This window comes from Sphaerodactylus townsendi, linkage group LG02, assembly GCF_021028975.2.
Source record: "Sphaerodactylus townsendi isolate TG3544 linkage group LG02, MPM_Stown_v2.3, whole genome shotgun sequence".
Lineage (NCBI taxonomy): Eukaryota > Metazoa > Chordata > Lepidosauria > Squamata > Sphaerodactylidae > Sphaerodactylus > Sphaerodactylus townsendi.
Genome location: NC_059426.1, coordinates 13,412,997 through 13,440,064, shown reverse-complemented (window position 1 = coordinate 13,440,064; position 27,068 = coordinate 13,412,997). Strand labels below are relative to the sequence as shown.

General features: G+C 45.8%; 1 protein-coding gene across 1 annotated transcript in view; it reads right to left on the bottom strand.

The window, feature by feature from the left end:
- Positions 1 to 26,708, bottom strand: part of ZNF804A (zinc finger protein 804A) — a 187,720-nt gene extending 161,012 nt beyond the window's left edge. The window contains exon 1 of the mRNA XM_048484448.1: positions 26,589 to 26,708. Coding sequence (XP_048340405.1) covers positions 26,589 to 26,708 — 120 coding nt within the window. The remainder of the gene's footprint in view (positions 1 to 26,588) is intronic.
- Between the last annotated feature and the right edge of the window lie 360 nt (positions 26,709 to 27,068).

Below are 27,068 nucleotides of genomic sequence, written 5' to 3'. Positions count from 1 at the left end.
TTTCAGTGTATCTAATCCACATTTTCTATTACTCTCTGAAATAACCTATTTCAATCAAAACAATTGTACACACAAGGACAATCTGTCTGAAATTTCTGTAGTCCAACAACACAAGAAATAAAAAGACAATTTCTTTGACATTTTGCTTGGGGTGCAGGGGGAGGCCAAGTTGATATTGTGGATATGTATACGTTTATCGACAGACAGATATTAGGAAATATTGTCCCCTATTTTCCAAATGGAAGGGGAATTTATTCTGTTGCTTATGAATAGGAAAAAAAATATTATCTATGCCAGGCCAGCCTGCCCCAGAAAAGCTCTGCATCAGGTAAGTATTGTTTACACATCTCTAGCAGAAAGCAGTTTCAATTATTCGTAATGAAGAAGGTTCATATAACTAGGGTTTTTACACAACTACATAATAATATCATAAAGAACATTAAAACTCTTGCAATGTGTAGCATTTTTTTAAAAAAAATCATAGAATAATAGAGTTGGAAGAGATCAAAAAGGACATCAAGTCCAACTCCCTGCCATGCGGGAACAGGCGGTTAAAGTACCTCTAACAAATGGCCATCCAGACTCTGTTTAAAAATCTCCAAAGAAGAAGACTGCATATTCCTTCTAATTTGGTGTCATCTGCAAATTTGATTACCTGTCGCATCATCGAGGGGCCAGGGACTTCCAGTAGATTGGCCTCTGTGGAACACAGAGGCCGAGTTGGGACATATGGGGTAATGCGATCCCGAAGGTACGAGAGTCCCAGGCCATGTAAGGCCTTAAAGGTCAACACCCACACCTTGAAGATGATTTGGAATTCAACTGGGAGCCAATGCGGGCGGCGCAGCACAGGCTGAATGTCATCTTGAAAGGCGCCCCCTGTAAGCAGGCGAGTCGCTGCATGTTGGACTAGTTTTAACTTCCAGATCAGACGTAAGGGAAGGCCCACGTAAATCGAGTTACAATAGTCTAGCCTGGAGGTGACCGTTGCATGGATCACGGTGGCTAGGTCTGTGTGGGAGAGGAAGGGAGCCAACCGCCGGGCCTGACGAAGATGGAAAAATGCAATCCGGGTTATATGGGCCACCTGAGTCTCCATTGAAAGAGACGAATCCAGGTGGACCCCCAGACTGTGGATCGAGGATGTCGGTGCCAATGAGACCCCCTCCCACTCCGGTGGCTGGAAATTCCCAACCTCTTCCCCCCACTATCAAGCCAGAGGATCTCCGTCTTCGATGGATTAAGTTTTAACCTGCTCCACTGTAACCAACCGCCTCCAAACAATGCTGTAGAACTGCAGGGGTGGTGGCTGCTCTCCCCTCCATCAAAGGAATAAGCTGAGTGTCATCAGCGTACTGGTGACAGATCAGCCCAAAGCTCCATACCAACTGAGCAAGGGGTCACATATAGATGTTAAATAATAGTGTGGATAACAATGTCCCCTGGGGTACACCACAGTGAAGCAAGCATCTCCAGGAGACTTGGGGCGTTTCCCCACTCACCCTGATCCCCCCTATCCCGCGCGCTGCTCTCAGTGCGCGTCATTCCAGGCGCACGCCCAGGCGTCCCCCACGACGTCAAAAGGCGCCCTCTGCGCTGTTGCCGCCCCTCTCGTGGGGAGTGCCGAGGGACCCTGCGCTACTCTCCTCAAGTAGTGTGGGGCTTAAGGTAAGTGGGGAAGGGACCTTGGTCCCTACTCCACACTTACTGACTCTGACCCTGGAGGAATGAGACAATCCACTGTAGGACAATGCCCTGAACCCCAGAGGTGGCCAGGCGGGTCAAAAGATTGTGGTCAACCACGTCAAACACTGCTGTGAGATCTAATAACACCAGCAGCGGAGATCCGCCTCGCTCAAGGCCGACTCGGCCATGTGAAGAGTATCCATAACCCAGCTAAGTGTATGAACCTGCCTCCATGTATAGAAATTTCCCACCTCATTCTAAAAGTGTATGTTCCTTTTAGCCTCCAGCAAACTAGGGAGATAGTTAATGCCTGTCACTGTGGCTCAACAATAAACACATCACACCTTCAGTCTGAGTCAGCATGAGAGAATAATTTGGGCACCGTTTGCAATCTGATTCATTATGCAAAGAGGGAAAAAAATCCATCTCTTCCATTCAGATGGCTACAGATGCTAGGGAGGAACCTTTGCTAAGCGAACGTCTTGCTAATTGCCCATGCTGATTGGCTGATGTTTATGCAATGAGAGCTAATGACAGTAGATGCCCTCTTGATCTCTTCCCTCCCTTCCATCAGACTATGAGACCATTTGGAAAGGAGGAGGAGGACACGAAGCAGCATGGAGCCAGGCAGTGGTGGGATTCAAATAACTTAACAACCGGTTCCAGTGGTGGGATTTCAATAATTTAACTACTGGTCGTTTACAAGCACCGTTTTAACAACCGGTTCTGCTGAAGTGGTGCGAACCGGCTGAATCCCACGACTGGAGCCAGGGGTTTTTGTGGCTTAAACTGAACACAGTAAGACAGAGCTGTTCCACCAGGCCTACAGTTGAGGACAGCATCGGTTTTATCCATCTTGTCTGGCCCCCCTTCCCTCTCATTCTTCTGTTTATGAAGAAGAAGAGGAGGAGGAGGAGGAGGAGGAGGAGGAAGAGAGGAAGAGTTTTGATTTATACCCCACCTTTCTCTCCTGTTCAAGGTGGCTTACAAGCTCCTTTTTATGTATTTATTTATTTATGTATTGGGCTTGATAGACTGCCCAACCCCCGAAGGGCTCTGGGCGGTGTACAATGAGACATAAAACAAATAAAATCTCATAAATACAATATAGCAATAAAACATTAACATGCATTAAAATACATTATAGCAGCAATTTCAGAAATTACAGATAAAAATACATGCCCAGATGCATGCACAGATGGCGCCCAACCCAAAGGCCAGGAGGGCCGGCATTGCCCAAAAATGGATGGAATCAGCAATCAGGCAATGCTGAAGATGGCAAAACTGTCGTGGGGGCTCCGGGGGGGGGGGGCAGGCAGTCTGTGGCTGGCATCCCCAAAGGCCTGGTGGAATAACTCGGTCTTATAGGCCCTGCGGAACTCGCCAAGGTCCCGCAGGGCCCGGACAGCAGATAGTAAAGCATTCCACCAGGACAGGGCCAGGGCTGTAAAGGCCCTGGCCCGGGTAGAGGCCAGCCGCATCGACAAGGGGCAGGGGACTACCAGCAAATTGGCCTCCTTGGGACTTATGGGGTTAGACCAGACCTGGGCATTATACGGCCCGCGGGCCACATCCGGCCCGCCGGATGACCCTGACTGGCCCCCCTGCCTTGCTGGGGAGCGAGGCGTATTTGAAAGCCCCGCAGAAGCCGGCAACCAAGGCAACTGGCTTCTGCGGGGCTTTCAAAAGCACCAGTCGATTAAAAAAGTAGGTCAAGGGACTTAAGTCTCCCCACTTGCTTGATTGTCACAGTGGACAACTATGCAGGTAGGTTAAGCCTGTGCTTCTTTGTGCCAACAGTGTTGTATGCAGAACTGTTGCCACTGATTCCAAATTGATCTGTGCACCTGTCTGTCACTTATCAGCTCCTATTATGCAGAATTGAGTTCAGCCTTTTGGCCCGGCCCTCCACAATATTTTCTATTTCTTATGCGGCCCCATGGAAAAAATAATTGCCCACCCCTGGGTTAGATGGTCTTGCAGGTATGAAGGCCCCAAGCCGCTAAGGGCCTTAAAGGTTAACACCAATACCTTTCCCTTCCTTTCCCCACAACAGACACCTTGTCAGGTAGGTGTCTGTTGTGTCTGTATTTGATAGCAAAAATATGATTCTCTCAACATCTCAGCATGAATTTCTACCAGAAAATACTCCTACTGAAAACTTAGCCCTGGGATCAGTATACAACAGACAAAATGGAATGTAGTACGGTTAGTCCTCCCAAGTTGGGAAGCCACATATAGGGACTTCAGCAATAACTTTCCGCTTACCGACTAGGTATACAGCCCTGATGCATTGATTGATCCATTTCTGATTTTTAATTTTAAAGCAGCACCATGGTATCAACTAATTTAGAATGAGGACTTTGGAACTCCCTCTACTCAGTGTCAGAAAAAGATGTTGGTACAGTCTGTTGAGAAAACTGTATGCTTTCACATTGGAATGTAGTCTCAAATGAATATGAGAGTTCTGAGAGAACTGTGATTAGACACAGAAGGGGAGGAAGAGAACGGAATGCTCAGCACAGCACCATTAAGCTGAGCATTCAGTTGAAGTTCTTCCTACTGCAACTCATCAAGTCCGTGTGGGCTCGAGAAGTTGCAGGGAGGAGAACTGATACATTTTAGGTTCAGGTTTTAACCCCCCCCCCCTTAAAAAAAAAGCCAAATGAAGCTAATAGGTATCGGCTTTATTCGGCTTTACCGAAAATGTGTGGGTTTTTAAAACCTAAAACTGAAATTTACTGAAGTAAAAACATTTTTGCTCACCCAGGACCAGCAAGATTTTCCCACACTTTTATCCTCCTTGAAAAAAAATAATTCTTGGCAGCCTGAATGTTTAAAACAGAGAATGTTTAAAACAGAGAAGGGTTCTGAAAGGGTAGTGGAGTCTTCCCCAAAAGGGTGAATTAGAAACATCATAAAACACACATAGAGCTTCAGGTGGTTAGACGTGTTGGCTGGTAGTTGAAGAGCAAGATTCAAAACCAGTAGCATTTTATAGACCAACACGTACCACTGTTTTGAAGAACCTCTTTCTCTGACCCTTGTGGGTTCTGACTAAATGGGGCAGGCTTACAGCTCACTCCAAGGCCCGCGGAAAATGAAGACATGAAGAGATCAGCTCTGACAATAATGAGGAGCGTGATGCCATTAGGTTGTTTAAGAAAAGAATTCCAAAAGAGTGTTTAATGGAAATAGAATTGTGTCTTGCAATATATCAGTCCCTCACTGATTGTAATTTCCTTGATTAAGTTTTAGCGTTCAGGCGATTCTTCCATACCATACTACAATTTACTTAATGAATAATGCATTCTCTTGTAAAAAATATATCTTCTGTGTCACACCTTAGCCTAACAGAAAGGTTAATGCAGCATTTTATAATGCCGTGACAGTGACAGAGGGGGAAGGGAGAGCTCATCCCGGAAGCGAAATGTCAACACACCTCTAATAAGACACCAAATGAAGTGTTATCAGTCTGTGACGAGCCAAAGAGATTTTCAGAAATAAGCTCCAAGACAAACACTGGCCCTGCAAACATTTTTTAAAAAGCAAGTTCATATAATTTGATCAGGGAACAATTGCTTCTGCAGAGCTTTTTACACCTAGCTCTCTGTCTCTCTTTCCAAGTCTCTCTCTACAGATCAATGGTGTGATCTTATTAGATACTATGAAGCATAACAGGCCTCACCAACAGAAAGGATCTACCCCAGTGGTGGCGAACCTTTGGCACTCCAGATGTTATGAACTACAATTCCCATCAGCCCTTGCCAGCACGGCCAATTGGCCATGTTGGCAGAGGCTGATGGTAATTGTAGTCCATAACATCTGGAGTGCCAAAGGTTCGCCACCACGGACCTAGACAATTGAACCAATTCTGCTAAAAAAAGACAATTCTTGTCCTTAGAGTGATGAGCAAGAATCAACATTTCACTGATGAGCTTGATAACATTTTGCATACAGTTTGGGAGAATTTTGCTTCAGACAGAACTTCTGAGAATGATCACAATAAGCTGAATCAATCCACCTCCACCCCCTTGTATAAGTGGGTGGCCCATACAAGGCGGGCTGCAACATCTTCATATTCCCCCCTCAAACTGCAACTATCCGCTAGGGAGCCAGAGGCCATCCTACAGCTGGTTTGTGCTCAGCTATGACATCGTGATGCTCTCGGAATGACACATATCTATGGTTTAAAACAAAACATAGAGATGAGAAAATTCCTAGACAGTCATGACATCAGTTCTGGGTACAAGCCAGAAATGACGTGCATCGTTATGCAGAATTACATCCCACCGCCCATGGATCTTGCTGGTTGATCTTCATTGGTCCACAACCCTCTTCCTGGGACATTTTTCTGCCTACAACAAAGTAAAGCAAAGCCAGATGGTCTATGTTGAAAGCAGAACACCATTTCTGAATCCTGCCCCTGACTTAGTGTTTACAGCCTTTCTGAGTGTTCCAGTGATTTGAAATGTATTATTGTGGCAGGGCCATGTACAAACGGTCAGTATCATTATCTTCATACTAGCGGGGCCCGGCCACGCGTTGCTGTGGCAATTGTCCTTCTCATCACAGTCCGCAACCCACACAGATGTCCATGCAGGTCCAATGATCCGCAGCATAGCCTTTTGGGGTGGTCAAATGGAATCTCTCTTTCCCTTTTCAATTCACATTGCTATATGATGGTTACTTGTTTTTTTTTTTTAGTATAAGGTAACCCTTTCCATTCCACAATGGAACTGTCCAGAGTCTGAATCCCGCTGTCCATGAGGCTGGTTGACACGCACAGTCCTGGCTTGGGTAAGGCAGAACTGGGGCAAGGAGGCTATCCCAGTCAGGCAGCAGAGGCAGGGTGGTGAGGCACTCAGATCGAGGCCAGCTCCCTGGGTTCTTAAAGGGCCATGTGCAAAAGAAGCGGAGCCAGTAGTGTTGGTTCGCCCCCACCCCGTGGATTCTGCACAGGCCACATATAACAGGTTCAGGGGTGTGAAAAAGTGTTATGGGTAGAAATTCTCACAGAACTCGCCCCCCAAATGGTTCCAATCCATTGTGTTTGCTTGAACCTGGGTTAAATGAAAGTCGCTAAATTAGCGTCCCCCCCCCTTAACGCAGGTTTCACACCGATCCTACTGGCCTGTGCAAACTCAAGGAAGCAAGAAGCAGTCTGTCCCCCCCCTTTCATCCACCATTATGGTAGATTCTCTAGGACGCAACCATTTTGTGCTGGTAATTGTGTGTGGGGATTCTTGGGTGGGGGGGATTCTCAAATGTGGGGGATTCTCGGATGTGCGATTTAACAGGGAACACATAGCATTTCCTGCGTGAATCACCTGGTGAATCACCACATCCTGGTGCCGGGATTGCACCCACCCTGCAAATGGCGACACAGGACACACAGGTTCATTTTACCCATTCGTGTTGCCTGTGCAGAACAGGCCAGTACTAGAGCATGTCCTTGGCAGATCCCAAGTTCCATCCCTGGCAACCCTCCAGTTTTAGCTTTAAAAAGGGCTTGGACAGATTTATGGAGACAGAAGTCGATCTATGGCTACCAATCTTGATCCGCCTTGATCTCAGATTGCAAATGCCTTAGCAGACCAGGTGCCCAGGAGCAGCAGCAGCAGAAGGCCATTGCTTTCACCTCCCGCATGTGAGCTCCCAAAGGCACCTGGTGGGCCACTGCGAGTAGCAGAGTGCTGGACTAGATGGACTCTGGTCTGATCCAGCAGGCTAGTTCTTATGTTCTTATGTTCTAGTTAAGTGGATCAGTTTGTAGGTGACGGGAAAGGCCTCCACCTTCAACTCTAGAGAGCCACTGCCCATCTGGCCAGTTAACACTGACTTTGATGGACCCATGGTCTTATTTAGTATAAGGCTTTGAGTGTTCATGCGTCCTTTGAAAAATTTGCTTCGTCGCCTTAAGAGACATTGGCAACTGGGCGTCTGGGTCTCTCGTTTTTCCATTGAGTGGGCCAGCAGTTGGCTGCCGGCCAGTAAGATCATTATTGTAATGGCTTTCTCATATCCAGTTCTTTTATACGTTTCAGATTTTCATGACAGGGCAATTTAGCCCCATTGGCAGCATCTCAGAGTGATTGTCCATTATTCCTGTTCACTCGCATACATGCATATAAAGAATAAGCAAACCTCAGTTGCCCACGTGCAGCTCTATATCTAGAAAGGTTTGTACACCGTTCCGCTTGAGTTCAAAAACATTACACAAAACAAAAATCATTCAAAGAGAAACAAAATGGCACGTAATATTCTGCAGCGATGTAGTCATCTTTGCAAATATTGTCTTTCTTGCTGCAAATGACATGGGAGGTACAAGAAGAATATATAGGAGGAACGATCTATGCCTTTCCATTTTTGAATTGCTTATAATGTAAGGTGGATCAGAAATAACTGCACCATTGATTGGTTTCCGCATTCAATCCAAAGTAGAGGAACAACCTAAATTAAGCCTGATGAAATGAATGGTTTTAGAAGTGTATTGTCGAAGGCTTTCGTAGCCGGATTCAACTGGTTGAGGTGGGTTTTCCGGGCTGTGTGTCCATGGTCTGGTAGATCTTGTTGCCGATGTTTCGCCTGCATCTGTGGCTGGCATCTTCAGAGGTGTATCATAGAGAGATATAGACTTCTCTCCATTGAAATTACACCTCACCAGAAATTACCAACCGATATCTTCAAAAGCCAACCGATCAAGGCTAACAAGATCTACCGGACCACGGCCACACAGCCCGGAAAACCTACCACAACCGTTTTTAGAATTGCTTCAAAGGACTACATGGTTAGTTGGGTTGATACTTACCACCAGTCCAGAAATCTGCTTGAGGCAGCTGACAACCAGATGAAAGCAATAAAAATTCAAAATAAACTGGTTAAACCTCAACGAACAAATGCTAGCCAAAAAGATCAGAACCAGATGCTTAAAATAACTATAAAAAGGACAAAAATAGACAAAACTAAGATAGCAGCAGCAACACAATATTCCACGAACAAGGGCCAAACAAGAATGAAACTACAGAAATAACGATACAAGTAAAATAATGATGAATATTACAGTCAAACGGGACAAATAAAAGTATTTGGTGCCTAATAGCCCCATCGGGGAGGGGATCCACTGGTGGGAGCAGTGTGGGGCTGGGAGATTTATCCTCTCCAGGGCACTTGCTTTGAAGGAGTGGTGAATCTACTGGCAAGCAATTGCTTCAGCCCTCCCCAGCAGTGGGATGCCATGCCATGCCAGTGTCCCTGTCGTCCCCCCCACCATCATTGGGATAGTGGAGACAGGCTGGAGGCATGACTGTGGGAGGGCTGACATCAGTTGGCTTCTTCCTGGCCACTAGCCTCATTGCACCAGCAACTGGGGCTTTAGACTTATGCCACTTTTTCTATTAAGCCCAATGGGAAGTGGCGGAGCGGCAAGGGGACGGGGGGTGCGTTGTGCACCGGGTGCATGTCTAGGAACAGGAAATAATCCCTGGCCCCTCCCCCTCTTCCTTGTGCCCCCGTGCCCCCCATGGTGCCCCCACCCATTTCCACATTTACCTTAGTTCCTTTTCTTTTTCTAGTACTTTTTCAGGCTGAAAAAAGCGGCCTATTTACAGTTCAGGCTAAAAACTGCCTGAGGAACTACAGTTCCCAGGAGACCTTGGGGGAAAAACACACTGCGCACCGGGCACAGTTTGGCCCAGCTACACCTCTGCCAATGGGGGCTTCCTTGTGGTATGGCTCCAGAGCTCCAGCTGGACACTTGGCCCAATAGATGGGGCTGCCCAGCACATAAAGTTGAGGGCCTAGGAGACATCTAAGGAGAAAGATAAGACACAACCACCAAAAAGCCCTCTCTCTGCCATTTGTATTTAAAATGGACGATGATTCCAAGCAATAGAAACCATGATATCACAAGGTCACAATGATCTCCTCATCAAATTGAAGTCCTACTCTCATTAGAGTTCTTTGGTCCACCTGGGCTGGTTTGGATAAACAATCCCTACCCACTATAATAGTCTCACAGGAACAATAACAACCTTAGGATGATTCAGAAAACGTATTAGTGGCTCCAGTGGATTTTTTTTCTTGGTTTCAGCAGCTAATTACACAAACCCTTTGTGAATGATAAGACCTCTTCCGTCTACTCACATTCTATAAAGACTCGTCTCATTATGTACACTACAATATCTCAATTAATGTGCCACAGAAGGACTAAACTGTGTCCTCTACATACTGAACATGTGTAAGCATTGAGAATATTGAGCTTGCTCCCTTTCCTCTTCAGTATGCAATTCCATGGGAAGAGGGGAAACGCCACTGAATTCTGTGGATAGGTAGCATCTTCTTTTGCAAGTGAAAATACAAATAAACGATGCCTATATTTGCAAACTACATGACCATTCTTGGTCAGATTAATGAGAAAATCCTTGCTGATGTACCTCAAGAGGGTGCAGAGCTATCCTGCGGTACCTCATTCTTATTTAGCACCAACACAGTAGGCAGGAAAAGGTTAACTCCTCTTCCGACTCATGATGTAGATCCAGCAAGGCAGCCAACATGGTGCTGTAGTGAGACAAGGACCAGAGAGAGTAGTGCTGACTTGTGAGTTGACCAGTAAGCCTAATCCCTTTCATTGGGTTGATATGAGAATAAAGAAGGGGCCATGTAGGGACAGAAATCTAATGAAGAAGAAGAAGAAGAAGAAGAAGAAGAAGAAGAAGAAGAAGAAGAAGAAGAAGAAGAAGAAGAAGAAGAAGAAGAAGAAGAAGAAGAAGAAGAAGAAGAAGAAGGAAGAAAGAGAAGAAAAGAGTAGGAGGAGGAGGGAGGGAGGGAGGGAGGAGGAGGAGGAGGAGGAGGAGGAGGAGGAGGTGGAGGAGGAGTTTGGATTTATATCCCCCCTTCCTCTCCTGTAGGAGCCTCAAAGGGGCTGACAATCTCCTTGCCCTTCCCCCCTCACAACAAACATCCTGTGAGGTGGGTGGGGCTGAGAGAGCTCCGAGAAGCTGTGACTAGCCCAAGGTCACCCAGCTGGCATGTGTGGGAGTGCACAGCCTAATCTGAATTCCCCAGATAAGCCTCCACAGCTCAGGCAGCAGAGCGGGGAATCAAACCTGGTTCCTCCAGATTAGAATACACCTGCTCTTAACCACTATGCCACTGCTGCTCAAAGAGAATGCCCCAGGTCTCAATTTCAATAGCATAGCCCAAAAACTCATCACAAGTTGCGTACTCCCAGGTCTCAATTCAATCAAGCTTTTCTCCATAGCATTGTCTGTGCCTGGGAATGGAACTTTGCTTTGTTCTAGAAAATAGCCCCTCTCATGGCCGTAACATTTCTTACAACTAGACCTTCCAAGTGAGGACAATTTGACCTTCGAATGAAGTGAATGAATTGAATTCCATTCTTTGTGCCCTGTGAGCAATTCTAGCACTGTCTCTCGCCCCCTTGGACCTCTTCTAGATTGAGAAATATTGCCCTTCCCTCAATGACCTCTTCTAGCCCCTCTATCGAGCACTTCTTTCTACATCCTGGGCTTCTTGAAACTCTCTGTGAGTGTTGCAGCTTGTGTTTATACATATTTTTATTATTTTTAATTTTTAATAAAATGGTAAAAGTCCTCCTTAATTTTGGTTTTTGTATGGAGTTCTCAAGAGCGTGTCCTCTGCACAAATTGGTGCAGATCTCATTACTTGACCTTTCACCTTACTTGACCTTCCCAGCTGATTCCCCAACCAAAAAGGAAACAGATCAGACTAATTTGGGTAAGAAGACCAGTGGTTCATCTAGCCCAACATTCCTTCTCACACAGTGGCCAACCAGCTACAAGAGAGCATGGAGGCCAAGGCCTTCCCCTGATAGTATGTCCTGGCACTTCTCACTGCCCTTGAATGTGGAGGTCTTCATAAGTTGCATTGGCTAATAGCCACTGGCAGAACTCTGCTCCAACAGTCTGTGTAATCCACTTTTAAAGATGTCTATGCCTGTACCCATTGCTCCTATGCCTGTATGCCTGTACCCATTGCTCTAATTGTCTGGGAGTGGGGGTAGCCCCCCTCCCCAGACTTGCTCCCCACCCCCTCCCCGGACTTGCGCCCTAGCCTGCGGCCGGCGGGCGCTTCCCCCGCGACTCGGGGCACCGCGACGCGAGGGGAAGCCCGTCGCCAAGTCGCCAAGGGACTGGGGTGTCCCGCAGCATGAGGGGCGTCTCATCGCCATGTCAACAGGGGATTGGAGCAGCGCCCCACTCTCTTGCCAGCCAGGGTAGCAGGCGGAGGCCCCGGCTGTGTGGGGGGGAGATGCATCGTTCCTTCATCGGAGGAGTGATGTGTTGGGGGGTCCTGTCACCACGGCAACAGCAGAGAGGCCAGGCCAGATGAGCAAGACCAGCTGAGCCCTGTTGGGCCGAAGACGGGAGGCGGAAGGGAGCACGGGGGCGGGGTTTTTAGCCCCACAGAAGGCCAGGGAGGAGATAAAAGGGCAGGAGCACAAGAAGGCAGGGAGAGAGGAGAGGAGTCGCAGGAGAAGGAGGGAAGGAGGGAGAGAGTGTGTGTGCAGGAAGGAGGAGGAAAGGGTGTGGAGAGACAGGGAGGAGGACGACAGTGGGGAAGTCTAAGTGGAGGAGAGGGGAGGACAGAAGGGGTGAAGGTCTTGGAGAGGAGAGGCGATGGTGGATGGCCAGAGGGGGCCGGAACTGAGAGGGGAGGAGAAGGCAGCAGTCCAGAGGCTAGCGGGGGGGCTTCCCTACTCTCCCTCCCTAGCTTTCTGCAGGCACTGGGTCAGCTGTGGGCAGCTGGGGCAACCTGTGGCTAAAGCGGCTGTCCCACTTAGTCCACTCCCTGGAGAACAGGAGTAAGGCCGGGGAGGGGAAGGTGGGTTGGCAACAGAGGCCCGGACGGGGACCCCGCCTAGGGCGCAGGACACTAATCACTCTGTTTCAGTCCAACATACCTCAGAGTTCTTGTGAAGACAAGATGAAGGGATAGAACCATGTAAGCTTTTCCATGTTCTTCAGAGGGAGAACAGTATGAAATTTTCTGGATAGATAGCATGTTTCACTAGAGCTTCACAGCAACTAAACCCTTAAAATATTCCAATTAACAGTGCTAGCCTTTCTCATATTCTAAGGTTAGAACAACCCCCGTCCTTAGGGCAGTCAGAACTTTCCGAGAAGTACCTCTGGTGAAAGTAAAGAGACAAAGGTTTACCTGAACCCCAATTTGTCCAGACCAGAGTGGCCTTTGAATTAAACTACATCATTACCTTGGTGACTGCGGCCAAACTAGTATTCTCTTCCCCGCTGATGATCTAATGTAGTAAGCCAACTCTGCCCTGTGAAATTGCATTTCGTACATTTCCTACTGGATCTGTATTATGCCAGCTGCTTGCCTCACAGTTAATAGGCTCTTGAGGTAGATGATTGGGTTAATAACCTAGCCAGGTACCAGTGTTTTGAATGGCTGCGCACAGCAATTGAAGCCCAAACCGCCTTGAAAGAAATCACTATTTACAGTGAACCCAGCAAACGGGCCCCAGTAATTGGCTCAAGAGTCAGAGGAGGACCATATATTTTGGCTTAGAATGTGTTTCAAAGGCAAAAAAAGAGAGAGAGCGTTTATTAAAAAGGCTTGAGAAATCATCTATACGTTTGTTTTCAAGAACTGTACTAACCTACAAAGGATGGAGCAGCAGTGGCGTAGTGGCTAAGAGCAGGTGCACTCTGATCTGGAGGAACTGGGTTTGACTCCCAGCTCTGCCGCTTGAGTTGGGGAGGCTTATCTGGGGAACTCAGCGCCAGATTTAAAGCCTGTCGCAGCCTCCCACACACGCCTTGCAGCTACTGGGTGACCTTGTAGCGCTAGTCCACAGCTTCTTGGAGCTCTCTCCAGGCCCCACCCACCTCCTACATGGTGTTTGTTGAGAGGGGAGTAAGAGGGCAAGGAGGGAATTGTAAGGCGTTTTCCCTTTTGAGTCTCTCCTACAGGAGAGAAATGGGGGGTATAAACAGTGGTGGGATCCAAAAATTTTAGTAACAGGTTCCCATGGTGGTGGGATTCAAACTATGGCGTAGCGCCAATGGGGCTGGAAGCCGGGGGGCAGCCTGGCAACGAAGGGGCATGGCCGGGCATTCCAGGGGCTACGTGGGGCATTAATAATTTTACTCTGTTCACAGGTAAAAAACTCTTACTGTAAAAAAAAAGTTCCTAATTTCCAGAGATGTGGTATCTTTTCTGGTCCATAATTTAAACTCATTATAGCAAGTCCCTATAGCTCTTCCACTTGCCAACAGAAACAACTAGCTATCTCCTCCCTAATTGACTGCCTGTCAAATACTTAATACTTTCAAATACTTAATTTTGTTTCTAGAAATCAAAAGAAAGATACTTTCCCTAAACAAGGAACTTTACCATATTTCTTTAACATGTTTTTAAAACAGCCCAACAGGGAGAATTATCCCGTTTTCTACCTTCGCTAACCAGCCACATAGGAAACAACAGGACTTTATGATTTTTGGACCTAATGGAATTTCTAACGGAAAAGCAGACCCAATTAGTAACCCCCTCTCGGCACACACAAATAATTAGTAACCCACTCTCGGGAACTGGTGAGAACCTGCTGGATCCCACATCTGAATTGCTAGCCTCCAGGTGGGATCTGAGGATCCCCTGAAATGACATCTCCAGATTACAGAAATAAGTTTCCCTGGAGAAAATGGATGCATTGGAGGAAGAACTCTATGGGATTGTACCCCTCTGAGGACCCTGCCTCCCCAGGCTCTATACACAAATCTCCAAGTTTCCCAACCTGGAGCTGGCAATCATAACACACACACACCGCCCCACTGGAGGCCAAAGAGGATCTGGCAACCCTAGTCTTCATTCCCAAACCTCCTGTGTGTCAGGTCCATGCCTGTCAGTGCTTAGATGTCTTGCTGTGTGGGAGTTGCAAATGTTTCTTGTAAATGCTTTCCTGTTTCCCTCTCCCCTTCTTGGCAAATCCCTGGTGCCAGCCCTCCTGCGGGAAAGTGCGAACGTTCCCAGGTCTCTTGAAGCTCTGTAGTGCAAATGTTATACACTCTGTGAAACACATTTGGGGGCTTTCCGCACTGCAGAAGGGAGCTAAGGTTGACTCAGTTCCCTTCAGTGGGGGGCGATTCCAGGCTGTTCCTCACAGCAACTTACTTGGCCCCCTGTAACCGAGCTAAGTGGGCGGGATCATCTTGGTGCCTGTTTCGCTCCTCGATCGTGATTGGAGCTTGTGTTACCATGGGAAATGGGAGTGTTCTTTTTTTTTACAGTTACATGCCCGTTCTGCGCATGCCACAAAAGCGGCTCCTGATTGGTTGAACGGATGAGGTGTCGTTTCGATGCATCCCCGCTTCGAAGCTTTGAAGCGGTATCGACCTTGCTCCAACAGAAAAGTGCAGTTCATAACTGCGACAGGGATGTCGCAGTTCTGAGGGGGGGGGAACTGAGACAAAACAACGTTGAGCTCAGTTGCAGTGCGGATACACTGAGGTGAACCTAGATAGAAACCAGTACAACTCTGTCAGTGCGGAAAGCCCCTTTGTGGGAATCAAATGGGGGCGGGGATTGAAGGATATAATCTCTGGATCTAAGCGGGAGAGCTTAGATTCAGCTTTCTCTGTTACTCTACGCGTTGTAGAAATAAACTGCTTTAGGACTTTCCTAAGGTCTCTATTATTTCCATGTTCAAGAACCTGACACTGTGACCTCCAGCCCAAAGTTGGCAACCCTAATTTGGTTGAATTAGTAGTTAAATGTTAGGACTCCAAGCCAGTCCCTTTGCTCAAGGGTTCATGCAGCTTAACTTGTTCAAGTATTTGGGTCGTGGAGGAGGCGGCCTGCAATGACTTTGCAGGGAACAAGATGGATGAGGCATTCCCCTCTCCAAAAAACGTAAACAGGTTTAGGCCTAGCTGAGGCTGTAACGCAGCCCACCCAGCTGCTGTTCCCGTCAGCCAGCTGAAACATTTTTTCGCCCTTGATTGTGCCAGAACGCTTTAATGAGTAGATTGCTGGTTTTTATTCTTTTGCTTTCTCCACAGCCAAACAGTTAATTTCGCCGAGCTGTGGTAATCCTCCCTCCATTCCTCTTATGCAAATTGTGGCAATTTCCTTCCTCAGCTGCGATTATGAAACTGGTTTTCGGGACGGTCAGGAAGGGACAGGCCATGAAGATTTTTGTTTTCGGCTCCCCAACCAGTCGCCGTTCTTTCTCCTTAGAAATGCATCAACGGCTTTTAGCGTTTTGTTATTTCGTTGGGAGAGAAAAGAACCAACTCGGAACACGGGAATGGCACAGTGTGGGAGGAGCAGCTAGGAACAAAGGTCTGGCCATCCACAGCAAGAATTAAAGGATATTATCAAAGCGAGTTGCCTGTTTCGATGTAGCAGACCAACTGTGGATACTCCCAGAAGTTACACTAGCAAGTATATGAGTAGCAAGGTGCAAGCAATGACGCCCAAATTCTGTTCATTTTCCCGTTAGATAAACCGGAACTTGGGTCTCCTTATTTTCTACTGTTACAATAGCACAAAATTGTATTCAGCAAAGCTACTGCAGGGAGACTTGCTAGACCAGAAAAAAACAACGCTTCTTTTCAACAAGGAGTAGCCAGGCAGAAGGACAGAGAAGAAGGGTTTGGATTTATACTATCCCACCTTCCTCTTGGAGCAGCAGTGGCGAGGAGGTTAAGAGCTCGTGTATCTAATCTGGAGGAACCGGGTTTGATTCCCAGCTCTGCCGCCTGAGCTGTGGAGGCTTATCTGGGGAACTCAGATTAGCCTGTGCACTCCCACACACACCAGCTGGGTGACCTTGGGCTAGTCACAGTTTTTGGGAGCTCTCTCAGCCCCACGCACCTCACAGGGTGTTTGTTGTGAGGGGGGAAGGGCAAGGAGATTGTAAGCCCCTTTGAGTCTCCTGCAGGAGAGAAAGGGGGGATATAAATCCAAACTCTTCTTCTTCTTCTTCTCTACCGTAAGGAGATGTGAAGGTATTACAAACTCCTTTCTCTTCCTCTTCCCACAACAGACAACCTGTGAGGTAGATGGGCTGAGAGACTTCTGAGTGAACTGTGACTGGACCAAGGTCACCAAGCAGGGATGTAGGAGCGCAGAAGCAAATCGGGCTCACCAGATAAGACTCCGCCGCTCATGTGGAGGAGTGGGGAATCAAACCTGGTTCTCCAGATTAGAGTCTGCTCCTCTTAACCACTACATCATGCTGGGACTCTGAGGGTGGGGATATGGAGAGGCAACAATGGGGGCTGTAGCACCATGTCACTGCTGGTAAAAATATGGAAGTGACACAAGCAGCTGTAAGAATCCTTGGGAACTCTATGGTAAAACCATGGTCTCCAGTGTTTCCTAGAGCTGCACCATATCACTTCCAGATTTTAATCAGTGCAGGAATGGATCTCAACTCCTGCAGGCTGGTTCTTGAATAAGGTTTGCCACAGAGTGACATTTGCTGGTGCTAATCTTTGTCCTGTTTTATTTATTTTATTTTATTTTTATTTATTTATTCATTCGACTTAATAAATCACTCTCCACCTAAGGGCTCTGGGGCTTCTTATTCAGCAAAAGGAATGAGGTTGTGGTCCTTCTGCTCCCCAGCATCTACGGGAAATAGCACCTATGGCACATGGCATTGGCTCGCCATTTTGGTACCCAGTGCCTTGGCTTCCTGCTGGCTGGCCATATGTTTTGTTGGCCCCCAAGGACAAGCCAGAAGACCTTCCAGCACAGCCACACTTTCTCCTAAGTGGCTTGCTGTGCCAAGGACAGCAAAAGAAAATGATGCAGGCAAGCAGTCTATGCAGTGTAAGTGTACGCTATCAAATGGGGGCATTCCTGGCCCCAAAGGGCTCAGAAAGTTGAGCAAAGCTGGTTTTGTCCCGAGAACAGCCATCTTGGTGCTAGTGGGGGCTCCTGCACTGGAAAAGTGCTGGCACCGTGACTGCGATGGCGCCCGAGCATGACACGGCCACATGGCTCCCCGACACTGGTGTAAGTGCCCCAGCACTATCAGTGTAAGTGGCATTTACGTTGGTACAGGAGCAGAGGTGGGATCCAGCAGGTTCTCACAGGTTCCCGAGAGTAGGTTACTAGTTATTTGTGTGTGCCGAGAGGGGGTTACTAATTGGTGATTTTGCCACGTGATTTTTGCCTTAGTTACACCCCTCCTCCGCTCCTCAGCAGTAGCCCACAGAACTTGAAGCAGTCTAGCAGGAGGTGCACCGGTGTGCATGGCAGCCTGCACCTGCGTGCATTGGTTTCCCGCCCAAGGACCGGCGCAGTGGCTGCATCCTTGCCACAGCCCTGCCCAGGAATGCCCCGCCCCTGGAATGCCCAGCCCCGCCCCCATCGTGCCCCGCCCAGCCCCATTGGCACTACGCCACTGTTTGAATCCCACCACCATGGGAACCTGTTACTAAAATTTTTGGATCCCACTACTGTACAGGAGTCATACATCTTACTGAATGGTTTTGTCCCTCTTTGGATTGCACTGTTTAGTTGTATTTATTGGGCTAATTATATATAATCAGCCACAGTGCTTCCTTTATTTGTTAGCAAGAGGGCTATTATTCAAGAAAATGCACCTATTATTCTTCCTGCATCCAAGAAAAAAAAATCATTTCAGCTGTTTTGTTATTCAAGGAGTGAAGGCGGTGCTTAAAAAGAACTATCCCTCAACTGCTACACTTACCTAGCACTACAGTTTTTTCTTTGCCCATAGATTTTTAGATACTCAATAAAAAAAGAGGGATTCGGGCTCTAAAACATCTTTTATGCACCCTTCACGTTCATATGCAGGAGAAGAATCTCTTATCATTCCAACACATTCAAGCAACCTGGCTGTGTTCTTCTTGAATGCTCTCGCATTAAATGCTTGATAGCATCTTTATGTAGCAGCAACACTATCAATTTACACTTTTTTGCTGTAGTTCTGGCAGAGCCACCGTTAACAAAGGTCAGGGTACAAAATAGTCTAACGACAGTAAAATTGATGGACAGAATAAGATAAGGTACCAGGTTTCTCTTCCTAAAGGAAAACACAAGCATTACTTGAAGAGTCTGCAGCAAACAAAGATCGTGCATTTGTAATGAGGGACGATTTCAAATTTCTCATACCTACTATTTCAATCTGAGGGTGTATGTTTCATTCGCACTCCTCTCTTCAGTCTATCAAGTCTCTGATTCTTTAGGTTTCACCCTGTTTCAGTTTATGTAACATTGGTCCATTCCACACAACCTGAATAAAATGTTGTAAAGTAGGAAATAAAGTGTTTACAGATTTCTGCAACGTTTTTAGCTGGGAACATTTTATTTGTGCACTGTTCCTTTGCGATTCTTTCATAAAAACGTTTTGAAAACATTTTCACTTGCTGTGCGATCTCTTTAAGACGTTTCCTACACATCCTATACTTCCCCATTGGCACCATTTTCTTAGTTTACACCAGCCATCTAACACCATATTTTTGTCAGGTATTTTTTTTAAAGCCTCATAGCATGGGATCCACAGAGTTCCAAAAAGAAACAGAGGCCCCTTCCGCACACGCAAAATAATGCGTTTTCAAACCACTTTCATAACTGTTTGCAAGTGGATTTTGCTATTCTGCACAGCTTTAAAGAGCACTGAAAGCAGTTTGAAAGTGCATTATTCTGCATGTGTGGAACGAGCCAATATGACGCAAAATGTCAGCCAGGAATCATTTTGAGGGGATGAGTGCGGATAAATCGGGCGGGGTTCAAAAACGCTTGGCAAACTCTTTCAAAATGTTTTCAGGGGCGAGTGCCAAAAGGACCATTATTTGAACCCGACAAATTAGCATTATCTGTTAAATAAGGAGGGGCTTACAAGAAATCACAGGTCTAAATTTAGAAATCCCAGCATATCACCCCAAATCTCTTTTGGGGATTCTGTAAACTCCAAGTGTCTTGTGCAGATTTTGCCTGCCTCTTTTGTTTCCTTTAAGCTGCTTCTCGAACTGCCATCCCTTCTGCAGCATTATCAGTCATCACTGGGAAGATTATAAAGGGATTTTTTTTTTACTCTTGGCTTAATCTCCATAGAGAGCAACAAGTCTATACAAAATTATGTCTCCTTTTCTCCAGCCGAGTTTACTCCCAGGACAGTATTCTGAGAACTGCAGCCAAAGTCATGTTTCTTTTTCTGAATATCAGGGAAGTCCACCATGGAAATCAGATTTACAACTCTCCTTATTGCCACAGGGCCTGACAATGTGCTATTTGATATATTGATGTATATTACGTGTACAGTGAACGCATAAATGCTATATAAACTATTTATCATATGCAACATGTGTGAACAACAGAAATTGACCTAGAAAACAAGCAGTGAAAATCAGAGCACGGAAACTATTGAGAAAAGATAAAAAAGGATGAAATTGGAAAATTTACTCACATCTAAATCATACACAACAACAAAAAAATATGGAGATGGGTGATAAAACATTTCACAAGCGGGTCCCGTCGGAGCTTTTTATTATAGCCTTGTCACATGGCCCAGTCTGTCCCCAATTACTGATACTGTGTGCCTATAATTTTAAGTCAGTCCACATATCCCGCTAGCCGATATATTAGATATTTCAAACGCTCCAGCTATCATTTCGATCTGGGCTGACCAGCTGGCATAGACAATGTCGGTTTATGAGACAGATTTTTGCCGACTCGGCAGAGAAAGTTAATTGCTCCTTGTACGTGGGAGCAATTCCTGGAAGCTGCGGAGCTGAGTGAGAAACGCCACACTTCGTAAATTCATCCTCTCCACTTATGCCGGAGTAATGGTCTAATTGCCGGGAGGGACTAAAGATTTATAAGGATTCTCCCGCCCCACCCCCTTTCTCTAGCTAGGGAACTGCTGACTACAGATATGCCGGTGACCTTTTTTAAACAAGTTATTAATGTTTGCCAGCGCACACATCACCACCCTGAATGGAAGCCTGATGCGACTGTATCAAGATCTCGTCTGGAGCAGATTTAAATCAACGCACAGGCTTGCTAGTGTGTACTGGGAAGCCCCAAGGGAAAGCAGACTGAATAGGAGAGGCCCTGACTCGCAAGTGATAAGGAAGCACAAAGACCAATCAGTTAGACACATGCCCCATTCTCTGGTGGAGAGACGAGACCTGATTTTCCAACTATAAGCTTCAGGGCTGGTGTCAACATACCCCGAAGTGGGGCACTTGCCAGGATTCAAGGCTTCCGGTGGAATCCCATTTATTTTTTAAAATGTTTTTATTTATAAGTAGATTTTTGTTTTAATTGTTGTTAATTGTTGTAATTGTTGACTGTTTTTAATCAAATTTTTATATGTTGTTTACTGCTGTAAGCCACTTTGAGCCCTTGTGGGGAGGGCGGCATACACATTTAAATAAATAAATAAATAAATAAATAGATAGATAGATAGATAGATAGATAGATAGATAGATAGATAGATAGATAGATAGATAGATAGATAGATAGATAGATAGATAGATAGATAGATAGATAGATAGATAGATAGATAGATAGATAGATAGATAGATAGATAGATAGATAGATAGATAGATAGATAGATAGATAGATGATGAATGAATGAATGAATGAATGAATGAATGAATGAATGAATGAATGAATGAATGAATAAATCCACCCACCCACCCACCCACCCACCCATCCATCCATCCATCCATCCATCCATCCATCCATCCATCCATCCATCCATACATACATACATACATACATACATACATACATACATACATACATACATAAAAAAGTAATCCTTATAACCCACACACACACACAAAGCCTTTATTGGCATCATACAGTAAAACAATTTGTAACCAGAAACGTTTTACAACCAGAATAACATAGTTACAACTCAAATAACCATCATTTAATATAAAAATCTCCCTTAGCAGATGTGCCAATTATATCCAACAGAAACTTGGCAACTAATTCAGAAAAATCCTGGATTTGATCCATCCAGGAAATACTTCTTATCCTTTGATCATCTGTCATCATATATATCTACATTAAAAGATGTACACAATGGTCGATACTTATACCTTAAGCATTCCCCTATATTTTGGACAGTGGAAACGGTGATGATGATATGCTCTAGTGTTTCTACTCTTAGTACATGCTGTTGCAAGGGCATAATCTTTTCTCGGTCTTTGGTATTTTTTGGAATCAATCTTCTAGTAGAGCAGGATGGCAAAATATTGAATCTTGCTAAAGAGAATGCAACTGCCTCAATCTTAAAAATTAATCTATATAAAGTAAATAATGAGAGACATACAACCCTTTGCTTCCAACTATGAAGGTGATTGATTTAGGGAGCGTGAGCAAGCTTTTTGAATTTGCTTGCTATTAAAGATCTTTGATAATCCCATCTCAAGCGAATTCTTTCTTTTTTAACAACAATTTTTTTGCCTCTAAATAAGATAACATTGATATTTCATCCATAGATATGCCAATTTCTGTAATCTTATCAACTATTTTATCATGCCAGTTTGAAGTGTTAAGTTCAGAGAGCACAATAAGCATGTGAAACTGCCTGGCTTTGGAATGACAGTGGATTTTTAACCAGTATATAGTTGCTCTTAATCCAAGCTTAAGGTAGTTAAGGAACATGTGAGGCCTAGTTCAAAGCGCAAGGCTGCGTATTAAGACACTAAATTGGGGAAACCCATAATCCTATGCGCAGAAATTTAGAGTGTAGAGTAAGCCGATCTGGTGTTTCTTGGGGCTAAGAAACAGTGCGACTGGAAAGCCATAGAGTAGCTGCAGAACTACTTTTGCAATTGAATCGCTCTTGGATTACTGCTGGAATGTATTGGTGTCCTTTGGTGTAAAAAGCTAAATTCACTAAAGCGCTACAGTTGAGTAGCTTTTACTGATGCCGCTTTTGACATGGGCTGTCCAAGAAAGATTATAAGTATGAACAAAAATACCCTAAGTATTTGTATTTCTTTGACTTGTTCAATTTCTTTCGTCGCTACTTTCCAGTGGTTGTTTTTTCCATGATCTAGCAAACACCACATATAACTTTTGATTTATCAAAAGTTAAGTCTCCAGCTTGTTTAATTCTCTACAGTAACTGTAGCATCTGTTCATTGAACGTAACAGGCCTACCCTAGTGTATGACATTATAATAGTATCATCTGCATAAAGAAGCGCCGGTAAATGTGTATTTCCCAGTTTGGGGCTGTGGTCCATCAATATCCCCAAGTTCCAGGAAATCCCTTTAAGTATATAAGTTAAACAAGGTCGGAGCAATTATACACCCCCTGTTTCTACCCCTTTGGTTGCTTAAGATATTATTATTGGTCAATGCCCCCTCCTGAGTGCATTTTACCCGGCAAGAGGTGTTAGTGTGTAATTGCCTGATTAAAAAAAGCAGTCTGGGGTCGATGTTCAAATCCTCCATTTTCTTCCATAACAAGTCTCTAGATAGTGAATCAAAGGCTTTTTTAAAGTCTAAAAAAGCAACATAGAGCTTGCCTGATCGTTGTTTTAACTGTTTTTGGGCAAGGTGGGCCAGGACTATTGCGTGGTCATGAGTAGATTTTCCTTTGAATCCTTATAACCCTAATGGAAGCCAATCAACTTGCTGTTGTGGGTTTTCTGGGCTGTGTGCAGTGGTGGGATTTGCACCAATAGAAGTACTGCACATGAAATCCTTTTGAAGACTGGATTCCTGCTTTCTTTTGCTCAGCTGTACTTGAGTGAATGGGCTGATGCACCTACTCCAGAAACAGACTTCATACTATGTATTGGTTCTCAAGTAGCTCTACAATATCTACCCTGATTTTCCATGGAGATTTTCCCATTCATAAAGCTGGTGCCTGGGGTTGGACACAAATATTACGAAATACTGATGCCGGAATGCAGAAAGTCGGCAAATGGAACGATCTTCCATGGGGCTAAGCTGCTCTGCAAATCCTGGAGGCGAAATGTTGCATCGGAATGAATCTCTTAATGGCATTTGCCAAACATCTTTTCCAAGATCTACGCAGCTGTTTTCTTGTACTTCATGGTTTTATTCAAACATAATTAATGTATTGCTCACTGTCTTTCTGGTCCAGGAGCAGTGTCCATGTCATCCCTCCATTTCCCTCCACAACCTTAAGAGCAAGAAACATTTTTTTTAATTAAACGAAACCTGAGATGCTACACTTAATTAAAGAAAACTGTTCAGGAGGTTCCACATTGCTCATGAAACATTTGTTCCTGACCTTTACATAAGAGTAAACTAAAATGCAATTACGGATTTCAGCATTCTGAACAAACCAAATGCACGATTCATATAATTATTTCCTTCCCCACCCCCCACTTTCCCCCCCAATTCACTTATCAGCTAAAGCATTCTTATCTTGGCTTTCTCACTCTTCTTTTTAACGAAAACTAAATAGAAATACTAAGAGATTCAAGCTAAGTTCACCATCAGAGAAAGAGGCTGGGGAGAGAGGGTGGTTTTTTGTTTTGTTTTTACATTAAAGACATCCGGCTTTCAAAACAACATGTTTCTAGTAGATTTGGACAGCAAGTTAAAACTGTTAACAAAACAAGAAAATTTGGTAGGTGGAATGTCGGGCTGAGTGCAACTTGTAAATAGCAGCAACCGAATCACCGGGGGCAGCCATTGCAGCTGGGGTGAGCCAAGGAGGCAAGAGTTGCTTGCAAAAGCATGGCCGGACGGCATGCTGCAGGCGGGTGCAATGATTGGCTCCGAACCGGTAAAGGCGGGAGGAGCCTAACTATAAAAGTGGCACCACACCCAGAGCTCGTCCTTCTTGGCGGCGAGACTCGAAAGGCATGGCCCACCCTCCCTTCCTAGATCTAGATGATTGTTGTTGATTTTGCAAATTGTCGCAGCCCGGCGGGTTGGCAACGGGAGACACAACATCTGGGGAGAAAATGAGCCATCTGGCAGGTTCTCCCATGCTTGTGCCCTGTGGAAGGGCCGGGGGGTGTGGCGGGCCGGTTGGCAGGCCAGTAGGCTTAGCCGGTGCCCGACACCCCAGCAAGCTTGGGAAGGATGGCGGGTCGGTAGGCGGCCTGTGGGCTTAGCCGGTGCCCGCCTCCTCAGCAGGAGCAGGAAGGGTCGAAGCCGGGGGGTTACCCCTGGGGCTCCCCTTCCTGCTGGTGGCCCCAATGGATATTGGGGATCGCCTGATGTTGTGACCCGTTTGCTGCCCTAGCTTCTCTGTAAATATGTTATAGTTGTTTATATTTGCATATATATTAATAAACTGGGCTGCGGCCCAATCCATTTTTCCAAGCCTGTCATTGTAGTGTCTCTATTTGCCGGAGAAGGGTCTCACCATCTGCACACAACAGAAAATATATATGTTGAATATGCAAAAGGGAAAAGATGAGCCCTGTAGCACAGAATGGTAAGCTACAGTACTGCATTCAAAGCTCTGCTCACGACCTGAGTTCAGTCCCTACAGAAGTTGGTTTCATGTAGCTGGCTAAAGGTTGACTCACCCATCACTCCAAGGTCAGTAAAATGAGTACCCAGATCACTAAGGGTAAAGTGTGGGTGACTGAGGAAGGCAACGGCAAACCACCTTGTCAACATAGTCTGCCTAATAAATGTCAGGGTGTGACATCACCCTATGGGTCAGTAATGACCCGGGGCTTCCCCAAGGGACCACTTTTACCTTTTCATATTGACAGGAAGTGACAAAGCAGTGGTTAATGTATTTCCATTGGCTCATGATGGAACATCTGTTGTACAGCACATTTCAGCTCACCAGAATGATCTCAATGAAGGTTAACGGGTATATTTCCATATGATCCTGTTAGCAGAGTAACGAGTGGAATTTAGCTTTGCGCGCCACTTTATGATAGGAATAGTTATCTAGCTAAAGACCAGACCTTTTACCTCAGAAATCATTAAACATTAGAAAGCCTTACTTAAACTGAGAGAGAAACAGACAATATGCACTTATACATTGATACATTCATAGTTCACAGTTTGGTTATCATTTCAAGCATAGTCAGAGGCTTTTTGGTTAAGCAGAACACATAACATCTTTCCTCAGCAGAGTCAGAGAGCTAACTGTTTCCAACTAGAATGTTCGTAGAGATCTCCCAGAATTCCCTGCTGCTGCATGCAAGCAAGGCTGTACATTCTGACACTCAAGAGATATATCTTGTGCACCATTGAACATGGTACTTTGATACAAGCGCATTTTGTATTTTTACTTTCAAACAGATGGGCAGGAGCAGAGCTAGATAGGCACTAGGACCCAGGAGGAGCATTCTACAACAAAGAAGTTCCAACATGTTTTATCCTGTGGTGGAGGAATATACAATCTACTAACATCTTTATGTGAAGCAGAGTATAGATGGTTAATAGGTGGCTGTCGCAGATCAGCCTGTGTTGGGGAATACCACCCTTGTTTTCATTCCTCATTACAGGTTCTGTTCCAGTTTGAGTCATTTTGTCAATAACACATGTGGGTTTAAAGATTGCTGGGTTGAACAGCTAAGAAAGAGCAGAATATGCTCTCCAACCAAATTTATGTTGACCAGTAAGCTGAAGATATACCAGGCCTGACACTAAGGCCCTTTCCGCACGAGCGGTTTATGGCACCCTGGGGATGGCAAAAAAGCCATCCCCAGGGAGCCATTTGCACAGGGGGCACAGCAGCTGTGCCGCCACGCCACCCTCACGCCGCCCGACTGGCGCGAAGCCGGCATTTCCAAACCTCGCTCGGCAAGCGAGGTTTACTGGAAATGCTGGCTTGGAGCCGCTGCCGTGCGAACGGCAGCGGCTTCCAGGCGCCTCCCCCCCCACCGGGCGACTCACCAGTCCTGTGGCCCTCCGGCGGGTCGCCAAGGCCTGGGGACACACCCACTTTGCCCTGCGACCCTGGAGCAGTCACGCAGAGCAGGGGGCTTGTCTCCAGGTCTCGGCGATGCACCAGATGGCCAGAGACACGCCCGGTCGGCCGGGCAACAGCGCTCTGCCGCGCCATCGTCCCAGCTGTTTCTGGGACCGTTTGTGCGAACGGTCCCAGGGGGGTTGGGTCGGCGAGGGATGCGCCGACCCAACCCCCAACGACGCTGTGTGAAAACGGCCTAACAATAAGGATGAAGAATGATACCCCATCAAGGATTCTCTTATTCTTTGAATCAGTTCTGCCTTACCACAAAGATAATATTTGTAGGATAACAACTAGTTTCAATTGGTGAGTCACTTTGAGCCCGTCTCTAAATGTTTCAAATAAATACATATTATTATCATATAATTATTTCACCTCATTAATTTCCCAAGACCTTTTTTCTTCTTCAAATTTTGCCAGTTCATTTCTTGCCGTGAAAACCCCACAAAGTCA